The sequence below is a fragment of the Plectropomus leopardus genome, chromosome 4 (genome assembly GCF_026936395.1).
Source record: "Plectropomus leopardus strain MGB_pleo_1.0 chromosome 4, ASM2693639v1, whole genome shotgun sequence".
Classification (NCBI taxonomy): Eukaryota; Metazoa; Chordata; class Actinopteri; order Perciformes; family Serranidae; genus Plectropomus; species Plectropomus leopardus.
The window spans coordinates 7,906,022-7,924,787 of NC_142179.1; the positions used below are offsets into that span (position 1 = coordinate 7,906,022).

Below are 18,766 nucleotides of genomic sequence, written 5' to 3' on the forward strand. Positions count from 1 at the left end.
ATGATTACTAAATTAATTCTTGAGTTACAGCCAAAAAACTGTTTCGTGAGGTCACAGTGACCTTTGACCACCAAATTCTAATGAGTTTATTCTTGAGCCAAAGTGCGCGTTTTTGCCAAATTTGAAGAACTTTCCTCCAGCTGCTCCTGAGATATCAGAAGAATGAGATAGACATGAAGTCACAGTGACCTTTGATCACTATAATCTAATCAGTTTATTCTTAAATCCAATGGATGTTTGAGCTAAATTTAAAGACATTCCCTCAAAGCTTTCCTGAGATATTGCATTCACAAGACTGGGACAAACAAACGGACAACCCGTAAACATAACGCCTCTGGCCACAGCTGTTTCCTGCAAGCATAGAAAGTGCAGGTTAACCCACTGTACACTGCCAACCAAGCACTAAACAGCAGTCAAAATTAGTAACTAGCTGATGGTCATGGAACATTTTGCCAAGCTAAAAAGCCAAACCTAGGAGTCCCCCAGGAGACCAAAACAAAGTAAAATGGAGTACGAATTGGATCGGTGACGAGAAAAATCAACAAATAACAGCTAATGTTGCTCTGCGTCTTCTTGATGCATAGATAGACAGCAGTTTACCAACATTATAAAGTAATACTGTATTTCAATGCTGTGTTAAGGGCTTGCTAAACTGCTCCCAAGTAGTCCAAAAAAACCCAAAAAAAACCATGGTAAAGCACATTATGGTAAAAGCAAGAATAAAATCACAGTCCTGATTTCCCAATTAAAATGATCAAAATTAGCAACACATAAAAGTGAACAGCTCAATCCAAACATGTTTCTTGTTAAAAAATGCGAGAATTGGATGTCAGGTTTTCTAGTACTCAAGGCAGTGTTGTTCTTATTGCCACGCTAATGCAATAAAAGTACCCACTTTTCTTGAAATCACTTTCAAAATATGACTCAGAACATTCGCTCTGTAGCACAAGTAGCTCTGCACTTTTCAGTCAATAATAAATGACGCAGAAGTAGCTTTTTAGTGATTATTTGGAGACTATAAGCACTCGAATACACAATGAGTTTTAGGCTCGTATTTACAACTTTCAGTCTTGGAGAGGGAAACTTATGAGCAGATGAAGGCAGAGAGACTCTTCCGCCAGACTGCTGTAGGGGGGACGCATGGTGAATGAGGGAAATCTAGGACTTAATGAGAGAAAGATTGGACTCTTGAATCCACAGTGTAATCATTTGGCTTCAGAACACTTGGATTATGCTGCTGTTTGGGGAAATTTGCTGGGGTTTTTTTATGCAGTTTGGGAACTGAAAAAAAACCCCATGTTTACATCCACTTTCAGGCACCCGCTGAGTTAATGTGGACATCAAAATTTGTTTTTTTGGATTAACTTGAGGGTGAATAGTAATGGCAAAGTGTTTATTTCTGGACTTTTTTTCACTACCTGCCTTTTCTACCTCAGGTTTCTTACACATCCTCTCATCTGCAGTCACAGAAGCATCCAGTGATGAGAGCGAGAAGACGGCTGGATCAGCTGCCATCTAGTGCCGGTCTTAACACCAGCTCACCTCTCACATACACAGAAAAGTGTATAACCAGAACCTGAGAGACCTTCGCCTCGCAGGGAGCAATCATTAAACATTTTCAGCAACAAAAAAGCTCTGTGACGCAGCGGAGTCTGAACACTGCAGCCACTGGATCCTGAAAATGGTCTGACCTTCAAAGTTTTATCCTGTTGAGAAGGCCTGAGAAGGCTTTATTTCCGCCTGTTTTTGCGGAAATAAAAGGTGCCACATGTAACCCGAGGATACAAAGTTGGTGGTGCCCTTTTGTGTCCAGCCAGGGGTTGTTGGACACTGTTGCACTGACCAATGGTCTGTTGAGCATTAGGAAATGCCAGCCAGCACACTGGATGTTTTTATGTGTGGAGGGAGAATGTTGCAACTCAGTGACCGTGTAAAGGTGGGATTTTGGAGAAGTTTAAAGTTTATTTAAGGGGTTATGTAACCAACTCGGACATTGTAGATCCAAGTGTCAGATACTTAATTTTTTACATTCTGGTGAATTTTTGTGAACAAACTTGTGCCTTTTCTGCAACGCTTATAGATATTGCTTTGGTTTAGTTGAAATTAATGTCCTCTGCTACTTCCGTGTCTCTGTTGGGGGTGGGAGTGGGGACAAATGCACATGTTCTACATGTAGGTATTAGATTTCCCCAGAAATCTAACACCTCTGCTATCAATTCTTTTTTTTTTTCATTTACAATAGTCCAGGACATGTCCAGCCATACATTTGGTGACCAAATCAGATATTTTTTAAGACAAAACTTGATTTTCCTAACCATACCCAAGTGGTGTTTGTGCCTAAACCTAAATGTCACAATACAAAATTGAAAACTAAAATGTTAAGAAACGTCTGCCATATTTGTAAGTATGAAACATACAAACATATCTGGAGTTTGCACGAATGTAATTCCAATAGCTGTTCTGGTGATTCGGGTTGTCTATGGATCTGTTTTGTGTAACAATAAAAGTGATTATCATTATTATCATTATTATCATTATTATTATTATTATTATTATTATTATTATTATTATCAGCTGAACAGAGCTTTATAGTGAGTTTCAGCTTGTTAATCTGTCCGACTTTCAACTTTTATATTTTGGTTCACTCTCACCACTTCTAATAGCTTCATTTAAGCTGCAGCAGGCTGCTTTTTCCAGAGAAAGAGCTCTAAAACCTCCTGTACAAATGCTCAGCAAACAGAGTTAGCAACTAGCTTGTGAACACAGAAGAACATTTAGCAGCTAAAGAGCCAGCTATTTCCCTCAGGAGTTGGCAGAGATTAAAAGCAGAGCTAAAGGAGAGTCGGTGCCAGACTAACATTCATCAGGTGGCCAGAGACACAACTCCAAATGAATGATAATGTTGCCCCTCACAGCTGCTGGGTGAGTAAGGAAGCAGCTGTCACAAAAAAAGATCCCGCTAAGTTATGAATCCATTCTAATTCCCAGGGCATCAAATATGGCAGCTTGGTCAGTGGACCTTGGCATCTGATACCAACGCTCAAGGCACCCTTTAGCATCTGGATGAGACACACTTGGTTTTTAACTCCTACATAAACCCATCTGTGGTAATATTAAACACATAGGGCAATAGATACAGTACGAAGTGCGAAAGAACGTCTCCATAGGAAGAAGGACAGAGTGGAGCATGGGTCAAACAATTACAGGACTTTCACCCAGGAGACTGCTATTCCTGCCTCATATGAGACCAAAAGTCAATATCTGACTTAATCTAACAAGATGTCATGTACACCTGGTGTGATATACTAGTGAACTTATATACATAAGTTAAATTATGTAACAGATGTGCTTATTTTAAACCAAACCATTATCTTTTCTGTTAATCCAACCACATAGTTTTGTTACCTCTATTGCTTCTTTCCTAAAGTAGTTTGATTGCCAAAACCTAAGTTTCTTGTGACCACAGAAGTTTATTTTGAAAAAATCACTGTGAAAGTAATGAGCAAAAATTGACACAGAAACTGGCAGGGTCAAAACTAAAAAAAGCAAAAACAAAACAAAAAGAAAAATCTATTAGTATAGATTTATATGTCTCTGAGCTGTTGAAGGGGGCCTGCATTCAGTACATAAGGGTTCAAAAAGTTATCATCATTCTCTTTACACTTGAACATGAATGCCATCCCAGAATGACAACAAAGCAGTCTGTGAAAAATATTTGATGACTAAAAGCTTAATATATTGAAGCATCCAGGGAATTATGGTGTCTCAATGTAGGAATTTGGTTACTTTTCCCACTATGTCATGGGCCAGCCCTGATCAGTTTTTAAAATTTCCTGGGGGAGAACCTCAAAATCTCCCATTTTGTATCTTTCTTTTCCAAATATTGAAACACAACATACAACCACCACTCCCTCCTCCTCCTCCTGTTGAAAATCTAAGATCATATACATGTGATGCAAACTATGTATGAAACATACAAATGCAACATATCTGTGTGTATAATGCCAACATCTTCCTGTGGTAACTGGGCAGCCATGGAACCATCACAGCATGTTATACCCAGACGTAGCCAGAACATCACTGTAGCTTACAATATGGTGGACTATTATTTTAAGTAAGAACACTCTAGAAATAATTAAACATAAACACAGCAGATGGAGGCACCCAAAGCTAAATCTCACTTTCTGGCCCCAACAGGAACTATAAACAGTTGAAATGAAAGAGACTTTTTTTTTTTTTTTTAAACCTGCTTGACATGCAGACTCCTTTCATTTTAAGGGGTTAGGTGGTCATCAAAGATTCAAGTGGCTTCATTTACCATTGCCCTACTGTGCTTAGCCAACCATGTGAGTATAAACATACAACAATTCATTTCAAAGGGTCGCTGTGCACAGAGTGGTGCAACAAAGCATACAACTGGAGACGATGAGACACAGAGAACTGCTTCCCCTCTGTTCTTTCTCTCTCGCAATCTATAAAATACTTCTCACTGTATGTCAACATATCTTAACCAAACCAGCAGCAGATGCAGTTTTGCGTCACTACAAAACTTCAAACGCATAAGAGCGTGGTCATCAGCCTTATGGATTATAATTTACGCAAATGGCGTTGCATTCATTTTTATAATAGCCTCGGCACAGGAGGAAGTCGAGCATACACCTACAATACATGATCATTAATAACACTTTATGGTTTTAGTCTAACACCGGTGAGTAACCGGAATGCGCACGGGGAGAGTAATTGAACAGAAAGAGAGGAAGCGGGGGGGAGCGAGGGGGGGAGCGAGAGTGGGTGTGTTTGTCTCTCTCATACATACGTCTGCACATATACACACTCTGTATGGGTGTAGGCAATCCCTCCCGCATAACACACAGAGTGACGAGGGTGAGACTGGAGAGAGACATATCAGATCCACACAGAGAGCTTCCTTTCTCGCAAAAAAACACTCCTCCACTGAAGATGGAACAGCTGGATCGCAACGCGCCCCCGTACCCATGACCAATTAAGCTTGAGCGAGCAATTATTGTCTTAGAGGATCGCGCTGACCATCATCTTTTGACGATCTCAAGAGACACGTTTAGAGTATTTCACGATCAGTACCTTAAGTGTAACACGTCGTGGGTTTTTTTGTGTGGATTATCTGAAGGTGGCTGGATGTTGAGGACGGAGTGCGTCAAGTGAGCGCACGTATCCAACAAGTGGATGCATGCATTCGCTCGCAGCAAACAAACGCCGGGACTGAAAGCACAAACAAGCAGTGGATTGATAACCTGCAAATATCGATAGATCGGTTTACAGCAGAGATTAATGATAATCAAATGTGGGGCTGGTTTGTGGTGATGTATATATGTGCGCGTTGTCGGCCTGAGGTAGTTTTTGAGTGACTTGGTGTGTTAACAAGGACATTTTTTTTCAAGCAAATAACAAAACTGCAATGAGGTAAGACACCACGTTCATTTTTCTTTTTGACCGAAAGCAAGATTTCCGCGGACACGCTGCGGTATCCACCGTCTCCCACCTCACCCCTCTCCCCCCATCCATGGACTCGCTTCTTCCTTCCCTCGGCGACCGTGGGGGGAACTTGGGATTCTGTCTTTAGACATTTCTGTATGACGAGGGCGCAGGTGGCAACCAAAGGTCGCAGCCATGCCGATGCACCCAGTCACCTCCACGTTGATGTACCGGGGGATCTGCACCATCCCTGACATCCTCTCCTACAGCGCCCCGGTGAACCTGCCCGAAGACGAAGTGGAAGGTGAGGTGTTACCTGCTCGCGTGTACCTGGGGTTGCACGAGGCCAGGAGGTGTTTATGCATAACAGTGGCGGTGTGTGTGGCTCGTGCGGTGGACATCAGTCAAATAGACGCGCGGTCAGCACCTTGGACAGCGCTCAGAGTTCCAAACAGAGATGCATGGCAGCTTAAAAGAGGCCCGTTTTAGGGGGTAATTTTCAAAATCCTCCCCTTTTCTGATCTTATTATATGAAAGAGGGTGTGCAGAAATAATCACTTTGTTATCTGTGTTTCTAAAAGATCAGCTATCTTGTTTCGATTTTCTTCCATTGATTGGAAATATAGATTTGCATCAAAAGGTTGCCCTCGATGTGGAGCTGCTTTAGTTAAGAAAATATGGCATGCTTGTAGCCTTTCTGCCATAAAGTGCTGCTTCTTGCATTGATGCATTGGCTCTAACTAGAAGCAGAAGCTCCTGGGTGGAAATTTGGGCTCATGGAAGCCTGATTTCACAAGCCCATTAAGTCCACACAGACTTTCTGATGGAATATCAAACACTTCAGGGCCATCTGACCATTTTTAATGGAGGTCTGTGATATCTTTGCACCACAGCTGCTATATGATTCAACCAACATCTCTTGATTTAACCCTCTGAAACCTGGAGTAACATCACTTTATTTGTGCTGCTTTCAGATGCCTTTTGCAAGTATTTTAACCTTTGAAACCTGAGCAAGTTGGTGCAATTTCTTTAAAAAAAAATGGGAAAACAAGCAATAAGCCCCTTGGTAAAAAATATTCAAAAAATTGCCCAATATCAGGAGATTTATAAATTATTTTCATAAAGCTTGGGGAAAATGTCTTGGGAAAAAAAGAAAAGAAAAACATTGGGAGACTATATTTATAGCTAAATATCATAATTACATATTTTAAATCATGTTACAGAGTAATTGTAATAATTTTTAAACAGTTTTTACATGTTTTGAAAGACATTAAGCAAATGTGTCCAGGTTTCAAATGGTTAAAAAAGTTCTGTGAAATCATCTTCAGCACTGCAGAGGCACCCGACAGCTTCTCCAACAAGCATGCTGACACATGACAACTACTCTGAGCAGTTCATTTTTTTGCTGGCAACCTGAGAATATTCATGCCTGGAGCACTTGTGATGTGAACCTGCGACATCTGCACATTATCATGCAGCAGCCCCCGGGACGGTGCTCGAGTCCCAAAGCGAGTGCGTTGATGGCAAGTTGTTGCCATGTTTTCAGCGAGGTGACACTGTACGGTGGCTTGATGCATCCCCACTGAGTGATTTGTTCAGTGCACCTCTCATCCTTGTTACCTTAATAATGCACACATCGTTAGGGAAACTAAGCAGAGACAGGTTTTCGGCTGATTTGATTGCTTTGCTGGACAGATTGAGACACATCAGTGTGCACACAAAAGTGATGCATTTCTGATTAGGCTCTGACTGAAATGCAAATGTGAGTTCCATACACGCTGGGTCTAGTGAGGGATCTTGTCAGTGGATGCTGGTGCAGAGAAATCACAAATAAACCCTAAATTGAACCTGGAGTTGCACACATTTGAATCAAACACACTCCTGTCTCTCTCACACACACATCTGCAATACTGTTGGCAGGGAAATGCTATTCAGCATTGAGGTTGGTATTGATTAAAAAAGCTGATTGGAAGAGGCCAAACATGATTAGTTTGGACTCCCACAAGGTGTGCAATGAATGGCTTCAGTACCTTTTGCACAACACCTGTTTCATACAGAAACATCCAGAAAAGACAAGAATGGGTTCAAGATAGACCTGGCTGTTTAAAGATTGCATTGTGCCCTCTGTATTTTATACTCTATTGCCTTTTTTTCTTTTGCTTTGACATCCAACAAACCGAGCCTGTGATAAAAGAGAAGTGTCAACATGTCAGTGCCAGAACTGATCTTTGCACAATGTCATGGCCATGATTATAGCATTGCATCACTCAGCGCTTTATTGTCAAACTTGATTTCCAGTGTATGGAGACCTTGCGTGACAGAAATGTATTTTGCGCACAGCAGCAGCAGAGAAAAAAAGTCTGTCTCATATTTCAACGTTATTGACTCTAGAAGAAGCTTTTGGCTGTTAAGATTGAGGAATTTATGTTTGTTTTTAACCCTTCCATTTTAAATTTTGTCAGCTTTGGGCGCAATAAACAGGCAGCAATTCATTTCGACTTCACTTAGTCATATCAACTCGTGCTACCTTGCTGCAGTCATTCTGTCACAAGACAAAGTGAGCCATTTGGGCTTTACAGCTCAACTTATAGTGGCAGTTTGACTGGAAAAGCAGTGGGATGCTTTGTGGAGAGAATAGGAGAGCCCGAGGTAATGCACGGTTAACAGCGGTGACAGAGGCTTTTTCTGCTGTTGTAGAGCATTAGTGATCCCGTGTGAGTGATGTCTTCCAGGTTGTGAAAGAGGCAGACTTTAAAGGCAGCGTCACTGAATAGATTGAATGTTGTTGTTGTCAAGAGCGTAACTGGGGTTCACAGCTTTTCCTGCCAGATATCACAAAATGGGAACAATATGAATGTGACTGAGCTGATTGGTTTGTTGATAAATAGCTCAGAAAAGTGACATAAATGCTTTATTGTGTGCCAAGACTTGTGCTTTAAAAGCTCTTGTTTTAGCTTTTGGGAACAATCCTGTCTCTACCCTCATCATATTTCAGTTGCTCGAAGATGGAGGACAGTGCTGCAAGCAAGCAGCTGGGATCAGAAAGCATTTTCCTTCCAAGCACTATAGTGTCGCATGATACATTCACCTCCATTTATTTTGGATTTCTACTCCGATTTCACAACTTCCTACATTCTTATGTTCCCTTTGAGGACCAGCCCACCCATTAAGAGCTCAAAATGTACTTAACAGATTTTTTTTTTTTATAAGCTTGATACTTTATGATTCCAACTCATTTTATGTGAATTTAAATGATTTTGAAATGAGGATGTTTCAGAGGTCTAATATGGCTTCCCCTTTGGGTCTGCTGTAAAACACTACTTATATATGTAGGATTTTTATATGCTTTATGATGTTGATTGTACCTTTTATGCAGCATAACCTCTGAAATCCCAATTAAACCTATAGGGATTTCAGTTATTGGCGTTTCATAACAAAGACATCAAATCTTGCAAACATGTAACTATGTAGTTGGACTGGGCAATATATTGATATTGCTACATAAGACTATACATCTTAGATTTTGGATATTTTACATCGTAGTGTTGTCTTTTCATGATTTTAAGGCTACATTACAGTAAAGTTATGTAATTTTCTCAACTTACCAGATTCTTCTGGCTCTTTTATTATTTGCTTCTTTAGCCACTTAGTAAGAGTTTGGTGTCCAGACTCCGGCCTTATCACTCCCTGCAGATATGTTTACATAAGATATTGGGGATTGATAATCAAATATCTTCCCCCACAAAAGTAAGTGTATTTAGAGCCCTGCACTAAACTAATGACTATGTTCTGCTGCTGAAATAAACATTTCAAACTTGAGTTCTTGGACTGAACTGATGATTATTTATTAAATATCTCATTGTGTAAATACACTGTGAAAACACCAATATTCAACCTTACACTATCATTACAATATCGATAATCGCGGTATTTGGTCAAAAATATAATGATATTTGATTTTCCCAACTATATAGGATGATATACTACACACTTATTTGCCCTTGTCTTAGACAGTTTGACAAAAAATACAAACATATAAAACATGAAATGTTTCCTAATTCAATGTAATTACAATGCGTTCTTTTTGTTAGTTTTATTAAATGTGCAAGCCCTGTATGCATTTAAGGAAAGGGCTACCACTTCAAACTTTTTGATATACTGAGATTTAAAAATAAGGAAAAGAAAAAGACTTGTAAATGAGAAAAAAAATGCAAAAAAATTATTGTTTAACAACCAGAAACCATGGGCCATCTGGAAACATGGGCAATTGAAAATGAGCCGCCAACAATGTAAGACGATGCAAAAAAGGAATAAGCGACAGTGCACGAGTTAAAGGAGCTGATGGGATCACACTTCACTGGGATTGTACCTTGTATAATCCCATGTGACAAATAAACAATGATTGAATGTTATTTTTACATATACTTCAGTGGGATCTGTTGGTTCCCAAGCATCAATGGGAGGTCCAGAAGATTTTAAACTTCAAACACTTAATTTCCTGCATTCTGGTTAACTTTTTATGCAGCAATTTCCACCTTTTCTGCATCAATTTATGGTCTAAATAACTTTAATTTAGTCAAAATGAAAGTCCTCTCTTACTTTCATGTTTTTATCGGGAGGGGACAAATGCACATGTTCTAAATACTGAGATGGACGTGTCCCCTGTGCCCTACCCCAAAACCTAAGCCTATGCCAAACAATAAGGACGTGAATCATATTTTTCCAAAGAACAAAGAGTTAATGCTATTATGACTCCTAGATTGCAGATATTAAGCTCTAAATTATAATACGTCATTGATCAGTCAGATTTTGACAGCTGTGACATCTCACTGCTCGAGCATCAGTCTGTGTCTCGTCACCACTTGCGTCTCTTGAGAGACGGACGAGAATTGCCTGGAAGTCTGGAGTGTCACATACATCAACGCGGCCATCAGGGAGACAGGGCTTTGTCACAAAATGAAATTGCACATTAGTGAATATGTGTGTGTGACTGCATGTATAGGGAGAGGAGGCTCCAACCCTATTGGCACGCATAGCCAAGGACTTGATTTTCAATTACTGGCTTGGACACCCCAGGGATTGGACCAATGGCGCCATACTTTGCGGCCGAGAAGGCTGTCAAAGCTATAATTGGAACAAAATGCTATTTTTCTGACGCTCTATAAGTTTGTGTGTGTGTATGTGTGTGTGATGGAAGGTGGAGGGGTGTTGGTAAGTACCTGAATGTACGACAATGCAAGCATAAATTGAATTTTACTCCATATTCTCCATTTCCCCTCCTACACAAGAGGAACGGAAAAAAACAGTCGGTCATATTACTGGAGCTCAATATAGTTTAGACCTCCTCCACCACTAAAACACACACACACACACACACACACACACACACACGCACAGCTCAGTGTCAGTATCACTGCAGGTGGAATTAAGTGGGTAGCCCATTTCCACACTGCCTAACAACAGCACTATTGGAAACAGCTTCGAAATAGTCCCAAGGCTGAGCTTAAAGCATTTGTAACAGGCCCCAGAGTGAGGCTCATGTAAACAGACGCCAGAAGTTTCCTGTAGACACAAAGCAAAAGATAAGGCAGCGGCAGAATGTTTGCATCTTTCTGACAAGGTTATGATCAGTGCAGTTTATTTACTGTTTCATGTCAAGCCTGCTCTGGCTTTCTTTACATTCTTTCTCATTTTTATTATTTTTAGTGTTGTAGAATCATACTGAAAACAGACTTTTCTAAAATTAAATGATACATATTCTTTTTTCTGTTTTTTTATTCATTCGCATTATATGTCTATAGAAAAAATCTTTGAAGATTGCTTGAGGGTAGCTGTATATTACTATTTATCTAATGAGTTAGGCCCAAATTTCATTTGCTACTGACAGACTCTCAAGACAGTTGTCCCAAAAACCTCAAAATAACTTTATTCATTTGGGACCACATGTGAAAATAAAACGTGTTCATTAAAAGTCGATACATTCTTATATCCAAATTAATCAATCCATTCAGCATGCAGGAGTGACCTGCTACAACAAGCTGAAGCCACAATGTTGCTGACTTCTTGCCAATGAAAGTAGCTAACACTAGTTCCATAAGCTGCTAAAAGGGAAAAGGAATGAGGTATAAGGGAAATTTATTTGTCAATATCTTAAATGTGGTTTAAGAAGAAATACCAGATTTTGTGATACACTCTTTTGCATACTGGTGACAGCATCATGCATTAATGGAATTATTAAAATTTTGTCAAATTAGATTCAATAGAAAAATCTTCAACAAAACATTTGAAGGTGTAAGAGCAATGGGGCTTATACTATAGTGCGCCACTTTCTCACACATCCAATCCAGAGGGCATCAACGTAACCATAGAAACTCACTACAGCTGAACTTCCACAGCCAGTGGCGTTTCCTCGCTTCCCGCCAGCCTCACACCTACTGTATGGCGCAAGAGGACAAAGTGGGAGAGACCCCATGCTGATGGCAAAAGAGCCATAGGCTATGATTACTCTGAGCAGCATGCACAGGAATAACAATATACCAGTATTTCTCTCTTTTTACTCTAATCTGATTAAGTTACTAAATTTGTCACAGGTCGCTTTTTTAGAAATAAAGTCACTTACAATTTTCTGTTATCTATATGCTAATTATTTTTTGGAAGCAAACCATTTAAGGAGCTGTATACAGTATGTAGAGCAATAATATAGCAGCAAACAACTAACTGTTGTGTCAAGATTAAGAGAAGAAATGGAGTTGAAAGCAGAGAATGAAGTCATGCTACCTCTGAGTGTGTTGTAATATGAGCTTCTCTGTTCTTTGTTGTTGTAATCTGAGCGTCTCTGTTTCTTTGTTGCTATAATCAGAGTTTCTTTGTTCTTTGTTCTGGTACACAGATTGGCCCTGCATGCATGTTAGTGTGTGTGAGTTGCCTGCATGTATCCCACTGGCTAGTTAATCGCCACTGCTCTGCAATCCGCTCATACTGTAGGTACTCCTGATATCGGGATGCCGTTGTCATGGAAGCATTGTGCCCACCCTCTGGTTCCCTCCTGGTTGACCCTGTTAGCTCTGTCAGCACTGCTTTCTGTTCTTAGCACTGTTTGTGCTGTTGCACTGTTAACTTCTGGCAATGTTAGCTGCCAGGTGCCAGCTCAGCCGCCTCCATGTTGAGCACTGTTAGCTGCTAGCACCGTTAGCTGCATCTTAGCTACCTCCATGTTGAGAGTCATGTGCAAACAACCTGTGAATGATAGATATTCTCTGAATGTCAGCTAGAGATCCTTTAATACAAATAACAGCCTCAGTCAGAATACGTTGCAGACTTTCCTCTACAAATGCAGCACAAATAAAGAGAAAAAGAAGCACACAGAGGAATTCACTATATTTACATGTATGACGGACATCATATTTGAAGCAGGAGCTGCTCTTCTGCAGATCAAATTTTCTTCAAATTAGAATGTCAATTTACACCATATCAGACCTATGGTTTCATACACCTAAACATGTTTAATGATACTTGTTTTTCCTTCACTCAGTTTCAACGTGTTTGGTTGGCCATGAAAGCCTTCTCTTAATCACGTCAAGGAAACATGAAAGTGTTTCCCGAGCCAAACCTGTCACAGAGCCCCAGCTGGGATGAATCTCTCAAGGAGCATTTTAAACTCACTGAGTAACTGTCTGCTGTAATCGAAATCAACGCCGCCTACGAAGTTATCTCTCCATTTGCTCATGCTCGTGGTGACTGATGGGGCTTTCCTCATCTACAGATCAAACATAGCTTGGCTTGTCACTCCTCCCCAGAGACAGGAAGCTGAGATGTTGCAAACAGGAAGTGACTGGAATAATGGAACCGAAGTCGCTGATGCCTAAAGCTGGATTTATGGCAATTATGTTAACATTCTTACATTTACTCTGTGATATATGTGATAGTTTGAAGACCTGCCTTGGTTTATTACTAAACCAGAGACTATCGGCATGCAGTCATCATGTCTACATTGTGTCACTCACTTTGTTAGAGAGTAAACTGGGTGCACAGAAGGTTTGCAGTTGAGTCAGCTGCATGGTCTTACTTGGAAGGGGATTAAGATCACTTTGACCTTCTTAAAATTGCTGTGTTTTAAGTAATGATGGTGGCATTGGCTTTAGGCATAGCGTGGTGGTGGCACCAACAGTTTGATCCAAACTAGCCAATGTAGTGGAAAAACGAAATATGATAAACACACATTAATGCACTCCTCATGATGAATTTCAACAACTTCTGTGATCTGTTGTCATCTAGTACCACAAGTAGGTCCAAATTTTAATTTGTCCAGTATGGGTTTATGACCATGTACTTGCAAAACCAATGACATTTCATTAGCCCAAGCTATACTTTGTTTTATGCTAATTAACAAATGTTAGTGTATAAACACACTAAACTAAGATGGTGAATATGGTAATATATTTGTGTCACATCGACATGTTGGCAAACTGACACATGCATTTTGCTTAAGACTCCATTGTGTCTAAATAAAGCCTCACAGAGCAACTTAAACTCATTCCCAGATCCTTAATACCAACTCTTTGCCCCTCGGCATCTGATACTGAGGCTCAAGGCACCCTTTAGTGTCTTTATGAGACGCCCAGGGCCTAAACTTACTCCAATGTAAAGCCATTGACAACAATGTTATCCTTGAACAAACAGTAAGAAATCTGTGTAGAAGAGGTCAAACAATCACGCGATTTTCACCCAGTAACTGGCTGTTTGTTTCCTGTATGAAACCAAAAGTCATGTTGTTTGAACCGAAACCATGATCTTTTTCTAAACGTAATCGTAAAAGTAGTTTTGGTGCTAAAACCTTTGTTTCCTCTTTGGTGTCATTTTTTAAAAGACACTATAGGTATATAATGAGCAAAAACTGACATGTCCAAAACTGGAGCTAGAGGGGTAGGTAGGGTGTCATAGTTTGAAGCGTAAGGTCCACTGTCCAGAGTGCTATTTTTTACAAGTTGAATGTGTGTCAGCTACAACTATGTATTTACACACAATTATAAATATCCCTTTTACAAAAACAAAGGATACTTGGCCATATATGAATGAAATCAGTCAATCAAACATGGCACTGAGTATCTTTATATCATGTATCACAACAACATGTAAAACTAAAACACGTGACTAAATTGAGAAAGCAATGTGCCCTGATCAAAGCTCAGGGTTAGTAAGTGTCAGAAAAAGAAAAACAATGGCAGGAATGCTTTAAAAAAAACAACCAGTGACACTAAAATGACTCTGTATGTATGGATGATGAAAGTCAAAAGTCGGTGCTCTTAGCTCATGGACAGGATTAAGTTTTTTTTTATACTCGTGTGTCCTTGTATATAATATGCAGTTAAGAATATTTTATTTAACTATTCTGACTTGCACACTGCATTTTGGTTTTTAAAAGTAGTTTGCTTTCAGTAGTAAAAAATTTAACACGCTACTGGGGCGTCTTTTTCAACATTTTTAGTCGTTCCCTCAGCAGAGTTTTGGGGACTTTTGCAAATGGCTTTGACTGACAGCTGCTCAAGAAAACACTGACACCACTGTGCTCCTAATGGCATAAACTGCCTGTGAGGCGATCTTGATGTTTTTGCTCGACTCCTACTGTAGCTGCGGCAGAAAACATTGACTCATTTCTTTGCCCTGAGGTGGAGGGTTGACTTCCATTCCTTTGGAAACACTTACATGAATACAAATGAAGATATTTAAAGACACCGGCATCTGCTTGGCAAGAAAGAAATTATGCACATAACGTATTGCTGGTGCAGAATCCGTGGGTGTTGTGGGGGTGAACTTCCAAGGGGTCAGCTGCGACCATTTTAAAGCACATGCTGCTAAGACCACTTGGATATGCTGGCTCATTTTCACACGTGTGGAGTGTGCAGACAATCCAGATGTATTTACCAAAACCAAACACTTACTCTCTTCTCCTGTTCACTGTTGCTATCGACTGCTTGTAGCAATGCTCTCTTCCAGGAAGCCAGAATTAGTTCAATTATTGTGCTCTTAAAAAAACCCCACCTTGTTTTACCCTTAAATTGGATCGCCTAAACAAAGTCTTTGTTTCCTCTTGCATAGACAAAAGCTTTTCATACCTTCCTACAGGAAAAAAAAACACATTTTTCATCAAAGCGTTCTTGCTCTGACATACTATTGGAACAAAAAAGTGAATCAAGCAAATAAAAAAAGTATTTTTGCTGCCAATGCCATCACATTTCCAACTTCTGCCTTTCAAATCCTTTGACAATGTTACAAGTCTGGCAAACATCAGCTCATAACTCAGAGGGCTTTTGTTAATGACTAACAAAGAAGAAAAACATGCGGCTGAATGCTGTAATTATTAATTTACTGCAGAGTAAAATTCCTATCAAGTCTGCAAACTCAGTGTCAGAATTTAACTTTGGTGCTGCTGGATTTGTTACTTTTTCCTCTTTAAAACACAGATGCAGGATGGTGACACAATATTGCATGAGAAGGAAAGGTGGTGGACCTGCAGTGAAATATCACTTATTTCAAGCTCGTTCTCATTCAAAGTCATCAAAACCGAAGGTTTTGCAGTGCTGTTGGCGTAAAATCCTGACACCAAATACCATCTTTTGCGTCAGTGCTAGACGTTGTCAGCCTAGAACGCCGCTGGACAGAACCGTTTGCGGTGGTCCTATACACTGCCAGAGAGCCAGACAGCACCTGCTGCGGCAGCATGATATGTGGACGGTCAGCGTAAGTTGAGGATGTGTCAGGCCGCAAGCTGTGGCAGGTTGCAGGTTGAAAAGTTGCTGGTAATGAGATAACATAAGGAGCATGGAGATGTCTACAGGGTGAATGGGAGGGGCTGTGGATAGATGCAACAAACAGCAGCCTTTCCTGCGTTCACTTCCTGATTGATTTTGATATATTTTTTCTGCACCTTACCATGTGCCTCCTTCCCCTAATCCTAACTACCTGTGCCCTTGTTATGTAATCCTAACTGTCCATGCCAGCATGAGGGTTTGCTGACATCCCAGCATTGGTTGACATGTGTTTCTGTTGTCTAAACATAACCACGTGCATCATCATCCCACCATGTGCTTGTGTTGACATAATGGTAAATAGCAGATGCATTTACATATCACATAGAGTGTGATAAGCAGATCCTGAAGTCCACTGTAAAGCGGCAGACGACTTGTGTCAACTTGGGATGAGAAAGTGTTGTTATTTCTGTTTAAATGCCTTAGAGGCTTTCCTGATTAGCATTAAAAACCACTTAGGAAAAAAGCTATGGACCTTGGTGAAGAAACACAAATAAGACAGGAAGATTAACCTCATCCATTTTGAAAAAGGACGTGGTTCGTGACATTACAGATCTCCTGCACTCGGGACACCCATTAAAACGCTCTGCTCGTATATATTATCAGGCTGAGAATAATAAATCTCACTTTGTATGTCTCGCCGCCACTGAGCTCAATCCTCAACTGTTCCCACTCTACCTGCATGATGGACGGTCGTTTTACACAAACTGCCAAACAGACAGGCAGGCAGGAATGGATTTTAAAATGTCTCTCTAGGTTGTATCACCTGCCTGGATGAGATGGGCGGCATATGAAAAAGCTCTGCTTGACATAGATGGTGATAAAAGGTATGAGCAGAAAGGAGCCATATCTAAGAGGGTGAAGTGACCCAGCATCGCAGCTGGTGTCTGACAAGTGAAACTGCTTCTGAAGTGTGGTTTTGTGAAAGTTTGTGATGATATAACTAAACACTAATGTTTAATGTATTAATTATTGGCTTATGGGGAAAAAAAAGTTAAATGAGAAGCTTGATAGTCCTCTAATATCTTTATGCTAAATATGAAGCTACTGACAGATTTGAAACTGGCTTTGTCTAAAGTTGCCAAAATGTGTCTACCAGTACCTCTGAAGGTCAAAAATGAACATATCATATCCATTTTGTTCAATCTGTATAAAATTCAACTTTTAAAATTAACATTAACAGTTTTAGAATGGGCTGTGTTCTGGACTATAGACCCTATCACAGTGACATTACACTAACATTGAAAATTACTTCCAGGAATACAACTGGCAATTGATTTCAACTGCTGTTTTTTTGTTGGCATTTTAAGCCATAACTGTTACGGTTAACGATATATAGGGTGCATTCAGAAACATTCAGCTGGCACAAACTAGACAGTTTGTAAAATCGGAGCGCTGTTGCAATGTACCATTCGGTTATCCAGAACGTCGCCCTCTCGGAGTGGCTGAGCGCACTCTTGGCACCCTGCCTGCAGAGACAGAGCAGCAGAGCGCCAAATGGAGTGAATTTGTGATTAACTACATTGTTTGTTAATTCAAATAGAAATAGAACGCTCTAATTCGAACAACACCTCGTGTAGCGCGTCAGATTGGATTTACAAACGCACTCATAGTTAAACATGGTCCGACCTGGCATTTCTGCTGTGCTTATTTTATGTACTTGCTTTAGCAGCAACAAAGAACCACCTTAGCTTAAGTGTAGACTGCACTATATTTGAAAGATTTTCTCTGCTTTATCTCACACACCATACCCATCGAGGCAGCAGTAGTCCAACAACTTCCGTGTTCTGCCAAGTAAAATTAGCATTTTTGTCAATGGAGTCTGGGGGCTTTGAGGTAACTGCTCCAGTGTCCTATCGGAAAAGGCAGTTTCACATTACTGTGTAAAATAATCAAAATATTCTTAATATAATGTACAATTACACTGAGGATGTTTTCTTTTCAGATGGGCCTTTAAAAAAAAAAAAGAAAAAAAGAAATTTCCAATTTAAGCAGCGTTTGCTCAGCTCTATTTAATTTTATGTATGTGATGTGGGGTTTTTCTACCCTGAAGTTCAATAAACATGATTTGGTCTTTTTGGTGGCAGTTGTCATGCAATCAGCAAAGACTTGAGGGAGTTGCCTGGACAAAAAAATTATCCACTACATATCCCCCTTGTAAAATGGCAATTTTTTGTTTTTAACACAATGTTTTTTATCAAGATTAAATAAACGAGAAACTGCATATTAGTTAATTAATGTGCAAATAAGGTGCTCCCTGTTTCTCGTCTTTGTACTAAACTAGCCGGCAGCTCATGATAGCTTCATATTTACCACACACAGTGATGTTTTTTGCATGGTATTTTTTGCCCCTTTCTGCCTTATCAGAGAAAGCGCTTTACATTTGCCCATTGGGAGCAACTTTGTCGCCAGTCAAGGGTCAAGGACACTTCAACATGCGGACAGGATGAGCTAAGAATTAGCCAAACTTGTGAGTGAAGGATGACCCGCTCTGCCTCCTGAGCCACATC

At 40.1% G+C, this 18,766-nt stretch overlaps 1 protein-coding gene across 1 annotated transcript in view; it reads left to right on the forward strand.

The window, feature by feature from the left end:
* Nucleotides 1-4,819: 4,819 nt before the first annotated feature.
* Nucleotides 4,820-18,766, forward strand: part of cabp7a (calcium binding protein 7a) — a 32,449-nt gene continuing 18,502 nt past the window's right edge. Inside the window, exon 1 of the mRNA XM_042489049.2 lies at nucleotides 4,820-5,755. Coding sequence (XP_042344983.1) covers nucleotides 5,647-5,755 — 109 coding nt within the window. The 5' untranslated portion in view covers nucleotides 4,820-5,646. The remainder of the gene's footprint in view (nucleotides 5,756-18,766) is intronic.